The 12,063-nt window shown below is 42.1% G+C and overlaps 2 protein-coding genes across 2 annotated transcripts; one reads left to right on the top strand and one right to left on the bottom strand.

Moving 5' to 3' along the window:
• Window positions 1-2,516: 2,516 nt before the first annotated feature.
• LOC143039124 (uncharacterized) lies at window positions 2,517-8,590 on the bottom strand. The gene is made up of 2 exons (XM_076208980.1): window positions 8,576-8,590; window positions 2,517-3,014 (listed from the first exon to the last, which is right to left on the bottom strand). Exons 1-2 carry the CDS (start codon window positions 8,588-8,590, stop codon window positions 2,517-2,519), a joined length of 513 nt encoding a protein of 170 aa, XP_076065095.1.
• A 692-nt stretch (window positions 8,591-9,282) lies between these two features.
• On the top strand, window positions 9,283-10,673 carry LOC143039123 (uncharacterized). The gene is made up of 2 exons (XM_076208979.1): window positions 9,283-9,351; window positions 10,176-10,673. Exons 1-2 carry the CDS (start codon window positions 9,283-9,285, stop codon window positions 10,671-10,673), a joined length of 567 nt encoding a protein of 188 aa, XP_076065094.1.
• Window positions 10,674-12,063: the final 1,390 nt, after the last annotated feature.

Below are 12,063 nucleotides of genomic sequence, written 5' to 3'. Positions count from 1 at the left end.
AGTCTATATATTTCTTCAATTTCTTTCCCTGTTTCTTGTTCATCTTCTTGAACTACTTTTAATATCTTGTTTACTCTTTCCTTCTCCTCTTTTACTCGTGTAGTCCTATTTGGATTATGCTTTTCTTCCATCCCAAACATAATTATACATTTCTTTTTATCCGCTAAGTCTCTTACTATATTCTCCTTCTTTCTCATCACTTTAATAACTGTGTCCTTAGTTTGTTCTTTTATATGTGGTTTTACTATATCTCTAAATTAAATTTGTTATTCTCTTGGACTTTTCTCCAACCCTATACCTCTTTTGCTAGGGACTCTTTATTCTCTTTATAATTTTTCTTTAATTCCTCATTCCCATCCTTTAATTCTTTTAACTGTTTTTTTTTCTTCTTTTTTTTTAGGTTTTGTTCTCTTTCTTTAGTACTTTCAATTTATCAACTCTTTGTGTAATCCGTGTAAGCTGACTGAACCTAACGTCCCAACATTTGTTTATTTCTGCTAGTTAATCGGGGGAGGTTGTCATCCTCTCCCTCATTAAATTCGTAGAAATAATTATCTTCACCTTCTATTGTGCTGCTCGTATCTATATTTCTAATTTTTACATTTTTACTATCCTCTTCCACTTCACCTCTATCACGTGCACGTCTCTTGTTAACATTCATTCTGACTTACGGGGCCCGCTCTTCCCCTTCTTCATTACCTTCCATTTACCTGAGTAATCCCTCCCCTTCTCCTTTTTATTCACCTCCCCACTAGACCATGAGCTTTCCGCTTCCCTACTAATACAACACTGATACTCCCTCGTCGTTGAGATCCACGAAAATTGTATTTTTTTCTGAAGTTCCAATCTTCTCTATCACTTCGACTGTCGCGCGCGCGCGCGTGTGTGTGTGTGTGTGTGTGTGTGTGTGTGTGTGTGTGTGTGTGTGTGTGTGTGTGTGTGTGTGTGTGTGTGTGTGTGTGTGTGTGTGTGTGTGTGTGTGTGTGTGTGTGTGTGTGTGTGTGTGTGTGTGTGTGTGTGTGTGTGTGTGTGTGTGTGTGCGCGTGTGTGTGCATACACAAGCATACTTCCTCTCTATTAAGTATGAACAGCGCACCTTACAGGAGGTACAGAGTTGGCAATTTCTATGAAATAAATCAATATATGAGGCAACAACGAACTAGCGACAGAATGAAAACCCACGTCGTTACTGTCACAGAAAATTTAATCTTTGTCATTTCAACTAGACTGATTCTCACTTTCGTTACCCTCTATGTCCATATCTTTCAGGATAAGCTTTCCAACCTTGAATACATTGGAATCATTATGATTAGTTAAAGTATATATATATATATATATATATATATATATATATATATTATATATATATATATATATATATATTATTTACTGATTCCTACTTTCTCTAAGCGAGCAATCAGATTAGCCCAAACCTCGGCATGAGTTGCTCGTTCTGTCATTTCTCTAACTGCAGCTGTTATAGCTTTCAGCTTATGTTAGAAATATGGAAATCCCACTGGACATTCTGTGTGCTATATTTCATTTGAAAAATATCCGAGAAAGGTTCATACAATATATCAGTGGGCTTGCTTCACCTAGGTCACTTGGTAAAGGAAATGTTCCAATTTAAAATGCAACAGCCAATAATGGTAACAATGCAATTGCAATAATTCAGGTAAAACGGATGTAGGACAGGCTCTGGTCTAGAAATGAGATTGGCCTGTTATTTGTTAAAATCGTCTTCAGGAGACCTTTTCTGAACAGTTTTTGGGGTATTTTTGATCGTCTTTTATTATTGGCAGTGTTGCCATTGTCGTTGGTGTTTTATTACTGTCGTAGTTGTTGTCATTGTAGTCATTGCTATTCCAGGTGTCATACTTTTGTTCATTTACCTGAATGTATTTACTTCATTGTAATACTCAGGAGGAGAGATAAACTCACAGGATCATACCTATTTTTCTGAATCTAGCATGCATACTTTTGAATTTGTTTATGATATATAGAGTAAAATATTTCACCAGAAAAATGTGATGGAAATTGGCGCCAAGAAAATCACGAACATGACAACAAAATCTTGTTTATTCGTCGCTCATATATGACCAAACCTTACAAGAGCCACAGGAAGGAATGTTTTCCGTTTTTGCAGCCATAGAGTGTCAATTAGTTCTTCCTAAATTATGTATGAATAAATCAAGTGGACAGTGTCATGGTGACTAGAACATTGGAACTTTGACTAAGAAAGTGCTAATTACTTTGGTATTAGTAGGTCTGAGTAAAATGTTTTTTCATCACTGATAACCAGATCAGGACTGAATGAGAAGTGTGTGGTAAGTAGGGTAAGTATGGGCTCAAGAGAGGCGTGTGTGAATATGAAGATGGGTGTAAGTGAGTAAAGGTCGATTATGTAGACGAGGACCTCAGTAATTGGTGCTCAGAGTGTCTCTGAGGCACCTTCTCTCGAGGGGTGGCGCGCCACCCACAATGGTGAGGGTGGCCTGACCCTCACCCGGAGGAGCTTAGGCATATGTTGGTGGGGGATGGTAGGGTTCTGGAGTGGGAGGGTAGGGTGCGGGGGTGGGATGATCGGGAGCGGGGGTTGTATGGTAGGGTGCGGGGGTGGTATTGTAGGGTGCCGGGGTGGGGTGGTAAGGAGCCGGAGTGGGATGGTAGGGTGCTGGGACGGGATGGTAGGGTGCCGGAGCGGGATGCTTGTCCTCGCCCTCGTAGGAGACTTCGGCTACGTAGCCGCCGTAGTCATCGGCGTCGAAGGTGACTGTCTCAATTCGGCCGTCGGGAAGAGCGACGTGGTAGGAACCCGAGGTGACTTTACCGTCGCTCTTCTGCTCGTGGGCGTAGTCGTTGCCGGAGTAGTCTTTGACGGCGTAAGCGAATTCGAAGGGCATCCCAGGCTGATTGTAGGTTGGGCGAGGAGGAGGATTGTATCCGTAGACTGGGGGCGTGTCGGGTTGTGGAGCGGCCCATGCCACAGCCACGGAGACGGAGAGGAGGACAATCTAAGGGAGTCAGATGATCAGATAAATTAGGCAAATAGAAAGGAACGGAGAGACTGAATCATCTATGTTGCAAATATGAAATGTCAGAACCCAGCTTTAAATACTCTGTGAAAGAATGATATGACACTCCCTCCTTTAAATCCAACATGAATGTCGTACGCAGAGCCTTCCAAATAGCTAGAAGCAATAATTATGTGAACACAATCACATTTGATCATCGACAATTTTGATGTATCCAACCCACGGTCAACCAGCAATGCCGATGATCTAAGACCTCAATACTTTGAAAGCGACCTTTAACCGAGGTACAGACATGTTCCGTGTAGACACTAGGCAAACGGCGATAGCTCAACTGTACTAACCTTCCACATAATGCTAATGGACTGAAACACTCGGCGATGCGAAGTGACGAATGGACGGAAAGGAGCTGCATTTATACGTTGGGACTGCACGAAAGGAGCCTTTCATCAGGACCAGCAGGTGGTGGCAGTGGAGGTGGAGGTGGTGATGATGGTGTAGTGATGGTGGTCATATTCGTGGTGGTGTTTGTGATAATGATGGTAGTGGTTGTGATGGAAATATGAGTAATGATGGTGATGGTAGCGATGGTATTAGTGAGGGTTACGGTAGTAATTGTAGCATCAGCTTCAGTGAAGGTGATTGCAAACCTCACGGTTATCCTATATATCACTGTCCTACTCTTTTTTTTTTTTTTTTAGGGTGGGACACGCAAAGCGTTGCTCACAGGCGGTATAATATACGGCTACCATGTAATCATAGAATAACATTTATTTTTCTCTCTCCAGCCTAAAGATTTCTTAAATGAATGGATGAAGCACAAATATAAGCAGTACAATATTGATTAACCACAAGAGTTGACATGCTAGAGTTTTACTAATTTTTGGGAAAATGTGAGGTGAGGTCAAGGATTTCTAAATCGCACGTCCAGACACACAAGCACGCACACAAATTTCAACACACATACACGCACACAAGAACACAGGCTCGAATGCACGCAAACGTCACCTGCTGCTGATGATGAAAGGCTCCTTTACTGCAGTCCCAAAGTATAAATGCAGCTCCTCTCCGTCCATTCGTCACTTCGCATCGCCGAGTGTTTCAGTCCATCAGCATTATGTGGAAGGTTAGTAGCACTTGAGCCATCGCCGTTTGCCTAGTGTCTACACCGAGCACGTCTGTACCTCGGTAAAAGATCGCCTTCAAAGACTTAAGGTCTTACATCATCGGCATTGCTAGCTGACCGTGGGTTGGATACATCAAAATCGTCGATGATCAAATGTGATTGTGTTCACATAATTATTGCTTCTAGCTATTTGGGAGGCTCTGCGTACGACATTCATGTTGGATATAAGGGAGGGATTGTCATATCACTCTTTCACAGAGTATTTAAAGCTGGGTGTTGACATGTCATATTTGCAACATAGATGATTGAGTCTCGTCGTTCCTCTCTATTTACCTCCTAATTTATATGATCATCTGATTCCCTTAGATTGTCCTCCTCTCCGTCTCCGTGGCTGTGGCATGGGCCGGTCCACAACCCGACTCGCCCCCAGTCTACGGATACAATCCTCCTCCTCGCCCAACCTACAATCAGCCTGGTATGCCCTTCGAATTCGCTTACGCCGTCAAAGACTACTCCGGCAACGATTACGCCCACGAGCAGAAGAGCGACGGCGTCGTCACCTCGGGTTCCTACCACGTCGCTCTTCCCGACGGCCGAATTGAAACAGTCAACTTCGACGCCGATGACTACAGCGGCTACGTAGCCGAAGTCTCCTACGAGGATCAGGCTAAGCATCCCGCTCCTGCGCCCTACCATCCCGCCCCGGCACCCTACCATCCCACTCCGGTCCCTTACCACCCCACCCCGGCACCCTACTATCCCACCCCGGCACCCTACTATCCCACCCCGGCTCCCTATCATCCCACCCCGGCACCCTACCATCCCACTCCAGCGCCCTACCATCCCCCACCAACATATGCCTAAGCTCCTCCGGGTAAGGGTCAGGCCACCCTCACCATTGAGGGTGGCGCGCCAGGAACCTCTCGAGAGAAGGTGCCTCACAGACACTCTGAGCACCAATTACAGAGGTCCTCGTCTACATAATCGACCTTTACTCACTTACACCCATCTTCATATTCACACACGCCTCTCTTGAGCCCATACTTACCCCCACTTACCACACACTTCTCATTCAGTCCTGATCTGGTTATCAGTGATGAAAAAAACATTTTACTCAGACCTACTAATACCAAAGTAATTAGCACTTTCTTCCAATGTTCTAGTCACCATGACACTGTCCACTTGATTTATTCATACATAATTTAGGAAGAACTAATTGACACTCAATGGCTGCAAAAACGAAAAACATTCCTTCCTGTGGCTCTTGTAAGGTTTGGTTATATATGAGCAACGAATAAACAAGATTTTGTTGTCATGTTCGTTATTTTCTTAGCGCCACTTTCCATCACATTTTTCTGGTGAAATATTTTACTCTATATATCATAAACAAATTCAAAAGTATGCATGCTAGTTCGAGAAAAATAGGTATGATCCTGTGAGTTTATCTCTCCTCCTGAGTATTACAATGAAGTAAATACATTCAGGTAAATGAACAAAAGTATGACACCTGGAATAGCAATGACTACAATGACAACAACTACGACAGTAATAAGACACCAACGACAATGACAACACTGCCAATAATAAAAGACGATCAAAATTACCCCAACTACTGTTAAGAAAAGGTCTCCTGCAGACGATTTTAAGAAATAACAGGCCAATCTCATTTTATAGACCAGAGCCTGCCCTACATCCGTTTCACCTGAATTATTGCAATTGCATTGTTACCATTATTGGCTGTTGCATTTTAAATTGGAACATTTCCTTTACCAAGTGACCTAGGTGAAGCAAGCCCACTGATATATTGTATGAACCTTTCTCGGATATTTTTCAAATGAAATATAGCACACAGAATGTCCAGTGGGATTTCCATATTTCTAACATAAGCTGAAAGCTATAACAGCTGCAGTTAGAGAAATGACAGAACGAGCAACTCATGCCGAGGTTTGGGCTAATCTGATTGCTCGCTTAGAGAAAGTAGGAATCAGTAAATAATATATATATATATACTTTAACTAATCATAATGATTCCAATGTATTCAAGGTTGGAAAGCTTATCCTGAAAGATATGGACATAGAGGGTAACGAAAGTGAGAATCAGTCTAGTTGAAATGACAAAGATTAAATTTTCTGTGACAGTAACGATGTGGCTTTTGATTCTGTCGCTAGTTCGTTGTTGCCTCATATATTGATTTATTTCATAGAAATTGTCAACTCTGTACCTCCTGTAAGATGCGCTGTTCATACTTAAAACGTTGTGTTAAGGACGTAATTATGTCTCACTATAGCACAAATACACTACTCGGTAAGGAATGGAAGCTTGTGAACAAGACACACACACAAAATATGTAACACATGTTTCGACGATATAGAACAGCACTGCCACAGCTTGACTGACAGATTCCCTAGGTGTCTACCTACATGTTGCAAAGTGTTGCACGCTGTTAGTCTTTTGGAATATGGGTTTGCAAATAAGTCATTCTTGTTGTCGAAGAAGTAGGGATCCGGTAATGATGACTTACTCCATTGTCTGAAGCCCCTCCACAGCACTACAATTCCATTCCATTTCAAGAACCTGACAGCTGGAGAGGTCCCGTGAGAGTGAATGAAATGTAAAGTAATGGTGGCTAAGGCAAATACGTCTACGACAACATCATCATCCTTCCTCCAATTCATAGAAGACAGAGAAACGAACCGTTTCTCCAATGCTGCCTTCCTCTGCAGTACACATGGATCCTTGTTACCAGTGATTTTTTAAAGAACCACAAAAAAGAACAGCATAGACACAACTTACTGTTTTTCTCTGCTATGAACCATTTCCTCACTTTCATATCCACTACTCTCCAATAGAACTTCTCTTTCTCTGACTCTGTTCTGTTTTCGATTTTTTTTCCTTGGCTTCTATTCTTCTTGTTTCCTCTTCCTCTTTTTCCTCTTTATTCATCTCTCTTTTTCTCCAATTGGTCTGGTGTTATCTATATTTTATTTCCCTACTCTATATATTTCTTCAATTTCTTTCCCTGTTTCTTTTTCATCTTCTTGAACTACTTTTGATATCTTGTTTTCTTTTTCCTTCTCCTCTTTTACTCGTGTAGTCCTATTTGGATTATGCTTTTCTTCCATCCCAAACATAATTATACATTTCTTTTTATCCGCTAAGTCTCTTACTATATTTTCCTTCTCTCTCATCACTTTAATAACTGTGCCCTTAGTTCTTTCATCTGTTGGTTTACTATATCTCTAAATTCAATTTTGTTGTTCTCTTGGACTTTTCTCCAACCATGTACCTCTATTGCTAGGGACTCTTTATTCTCTTTATTTTTATTTTTTAATTCCTCGTTCTCATCCTTGACTTTTAACTGTCTTTTTAATTCTTCTATTTTTTTTTTTTTTTTAAGGTTTTGCTCTCCTTCCTTAGTTCTTTCAATTGATCAACTCTTTATGTAATCCGTCTAAGTTGACTGACCCTAAGCCTCCCAACATTCGTTTATTTTTCCTACTTTTTCGTCTAGACATATTAATCGGGGGAGGTTGTCATCCTCTCCCTCATTGAATTCGTAGAAATAATTATCTTCACCTTCTATTGTGCTGCTCGTATCTATATTTCTAATTTTTACATTTTTACTAGCCCCTTCCACTTCACCTCTAACACGTGCGCATCTCTTGTTAACATTCATTCTGACTTACGGGGCCCGTTCTTCCCCTTCTTCATTTCCTTCCATTTTCGTGAGTAATCCCTCCCCTTCTCCTTTTTATTCACCTCCCCACTAGACCACGAGCTTTCCCCTTTCCTACTAATACAACACAGGTACTCCCTCTCGTTGAGTTCCACGAAAATTGTACTTTTTCTGGAGTCCAATCTTTGCTGTCACATCGACTGTCGCGCGCGCGCGCGCGCGCGTGTGTGTGTGTATATATATATATGTGTGTGTGTGTGTGTGTGTGTGTGTGTGTGTGTGTGTGTGTGTGTGTGTGTGTGTGTGTGTGTGTATGTGTGTGTGTGTGTGTGTGTGTGTGTGTGTGTGTGTGTGTGTGTGTGTGTGTGTGTGTGTGTGTGTGTGTGTGTGTGTGTGTGTGTGTGTGTGTGTGTGTGTGTGTGTGTGTGTGTGTGTGTGTGTGTGTGTGTGTGTGTGTTTGCGTGTGTGTGCATACACATGCATATTTCCTTTTTATTTCCCCCTTTCGCCAACTCGTGTCTTCGGGTTTGAGGAACAATTGCAAGTCATTTGACTGTCACTCGTTCTCTCGATAGATGAAAAAAAAATCAGAACAATAGAGAAAGAGAAGAGAAAAACATTAATTAGCAAGATTTTCGTTGTCACCATATTTCTCTTATCTTTTATTTTTTGGTTACAATCATCACTGTTTACAGCATTATGGTCCATAAAAATCACTTTCTTCAACGTTTCCTTACTACCTCTGCTCCTATCATCAGTCCTGCTATCACCACAGGAGGACAGAAGAACGGGTGAACTTTACATGATGACTAAAAAAAAAATCGTTAGCCCTGCACCATTATCAGGGTCGAAAGAAAGGCTGCAAATATGGTTTACCCATACCAATGCCGATTTTCTCATGGAAGAGTCGTGGTGCCTGACACTGTTGGAGGAGTCGAAAGGTTAATCCCAAGAGTTAACACGTAGTGAACTGGGGGCATTCGCCGGCTCTCACCTCTACATGATTGGAAAGGTGTTATAAATACAGTTAAAGTTGACAAAAACAAAACCAGGACTTAGTTCGAAGACTGAGTATCAGCCCCTCAAGGCAGCACCTCATGACGGAGGTGAGGGGGTTGACGGGTTTTGAAAAAGAGTGTCCATCATCTTGCAGGCCCACCACGTGAAGTAGGGAGAGAACCTTCACTGCTCCCGACACAAGCGGAAGGATGGAGAAAGGAAGAAGAGGTTCTTCCGTTCAGCCAAAACAAAACGAAGCACTTCGGTAACGACGTCATGCTATCAATGATGATGATAATGATGGTGATGATGATGATACGACACCAGTGGTAGTGGTGATGATGGTGGTGGCAGTGGTGATGATGGTGTAGTGATGGTAATGATATTCGTGGTGGTGTTTGTGATAATGATGTTAGTGGTTGTGATGGAAATATGAGTAATGGTAGCGATGGTATTAGTGATGGTGACGGTAGTAATTGTATTGGCAATTTCAGTGAAGGTGATTGCAAACCTCACGGTATCCTATATATCACTATCCTATTCTTTTTTTAGGGGGGTGGACACGCAAATCGTTGCTCACACGCGGTAAAATATACGGCTACCATGCAATCAAGGAATAACATTTATTTTTCTCTTCCCAGCCTAAAGATTTCTTGAATGAACGGATTAAGCACAAATGTAAGCAGTACAATACTGATTAACGACAAGAGTTGACATGCTAGAGTTTTACTAATTTTTGGGAAAGGTGAGATAAGGTTAGGGATTTCTAAATCGCACGTCCAGATACACAAGCACGCACACAAAATTCAATACACATACACGCACACAAGAACACAGGCTCGAACGCACGCAAACGTCACCTGCTGCTGATGATGAAAGGCTCCTTTCGTGCAGGCCCAACGTATAAATGCAGCTCCTCTTCGTCTATTCGTCACTTCGCATCGAGTGTTTCAGTCCATCAGCATTATGTGGAAGGTTAGTAGCACTTGAGCCATCACCGTTTGCCTAGTGTCTACACCAAGCACGTCTGGACCTCGGTTAAAGATCGCCTTCAAAGTCTTAAGGTCTTAGATCATCGGCATTGCTAGCTGACCGTGTGTTGGATACATCAAAATCGTCGATGATCAAATGTGGTTGTGTTCACATAATTATTGCTTCTAGCTATTTGGGAGGCTCTGCGCACGACATTCATGTTGGATATAAAGGAAGGATTGTCATATCATTCTTTCTCAGAGTATTTAAATCTAGGTTTTGACTTTTCATATTTGCAACATAGATGATTTAGTCTCGTCGTTCCTCTCTGTTTACCTACTAATTTATCTGACCATCTGACTCCCTTAGATTATCCTCCTCTCCGTCTCCGTGGCTGTGGCATGGGCCGGTCCACAACCCGACTCGCCCCCAGTCTACGGATACAATCCTCCTCCTCGCCCAACCTACAATCAGCCTGGTATGCCCTTCGAATTCGCTTACGCCGTCAAAGACTACTCCGGCAACGATTACGCCCACGAGCAGAAGAGCGACGGTAAAGTCACCTCGGGTTCCTACCACGTCGCTCTTCCCGACGGCCGAATTGAGACAGTCACCTTCGACGCCGATGACTACGGCGGCTACGTAGCCGAAGTCTCCTACGAGGGCGAGGACAAGCATCCCGCTCCGGCACCCTACCATCCCGTCCCGGCACCCTACCATCCCACACCGGCACCCTACCATCCCACCCCGACGCCCTACTATCCCACCCCGGCACCCTACTATCCCACCCCGGCTCCCTATCATCCCACCCCGGCACCCTACCATCCCACTCCAGCGCCCTACCATCCACCACCAACATATGCCTAAGCTCCTCCGGGTGACGGTCAGGCCACCCTCACCATTGAGGGTGGCGCGCCAAGAACCCCTCGTGAGAAGGTGACTCAGAGACACTCTGAGCACCAATTACTGAGGTCCTCGTCTACACAATCGACCTTTACTCAGTTACACCCATCTTCATATTCACACACGCCTCTCTTGAGCCCATACTTACCCTACTTACCACACACTTCTCATTCAGTCCTGATCTGGTTATCAGTGATGGAAAAACATTTTACTCAGACCTACTAATACCAAAGTAATTAGCACTTTCTTAGTCAAAGTTCCAATGTTCTAGTCACCATGACACTGTCCACTTGATTTATTTTTACATAATTTAGGAAGAACTAATTGACACTCTATGGCTACAAAAACGGAAAACATTCCTTCCTGTGGCTCTTGTAAGGTTTGGTTATATATGAGCAGAGAATAAACAAGATTTTGTTGTCATGCTCGTGATTTCCTTGGCGCCAATTTCCATCACATTTTTCTGGTGAAATATTTTACTCTATATATCATAAACAAATTCAAAAGTATGCATGCTAGTTCGAGAAAAATAGGTATGACCCTGTGAGTATATCTCTCCTCCTGAGTATTATAATGAAGTAAATGCATTCAGGTAAATGAACAAAAGTATGACACCTGGAATAGCAATAACTACAATGACAACAACTACGACAGTAATAAGACACCAACGACAATGACAACACTGCCAATAATAAAAGACGAACAAAATTACCCCAACAACTGTTAACAAAAGGACTTCTGAAGACGTTTTTAACAAATAATAGGCCAATCTCATTTTCTAGACCAGAGCCTGTCCTACATCCGTTTCACCTGAATTATTGTAATTGCATTGTTACCATTATTGGCTGTTGCATTCTAAATTGAAATATTTCCTTTACCAAGTGACCTGTGTGAAGCAAGCCCACTTATATATTGTATGAACCTTTCTCGGATATTTTTCAAATGAAATATAGCACACAGAATGTCCAGTGGGATTTTCCATATTTCTAACATAAGCTGAAAGCTATAACAGCTGCATTTAGAGAAATGACAGAACGAGCAACTCAGGCCGAGGTTTGGGCTAATCTGATCGCTCGCTTAGAGAAAGTAGGAATCAGTAAATAACATATATATATATATATATATATATATATATATATATGTATATATATATATATATATATATATATATATATATATATATATATATATACTTTAACTAATCATAATGATTCCAATGTATTCAAGGTTGGAAAGCTTATCCTGAAAGATATGGACATAGAGGGTAACGAAAGTGAGAATCAGTCTAGTTGAAATGACAAAGATTAAATTTTCTGTGACAGTAACGACGTGGCTTTTGATTCTGTCACTAGTT

This window comes from Oratosquilla oratoria, chromosome 25, assembly GCF_046742065.1.
Source record: "Oratosquilla oratoria isolate Oo_2021 chromosome 25, ASM4674206v1, whole genome shotgun sequence".
Classification (NCBI taxonomy): Eukaryota; Metazoa; Arthropoda; class Malacostraca; order Stomatopoda; family Squillidae; genus Oratosquilla; species Oratosquilla oratoria.
This window is presented reverse-complemented; position numbering and strand designations above follow the sequence as displayed.

Coding starts and splice junctions, on each gene's coding strand:
- LOC143039123 (XM_076208979.1), top strand. CDS start 9,283: ATGGTATTAGTGATGGTGACGGTAGTAATTGTATTGGCAATTTCAGTG. Junction 9,352..10,175: donor AGGTGATTGCAAACCTCACG/GTATCCTATATA, acceptor TGACTCCCTTAG/ATTATCCTCCTCTCCGTCTC.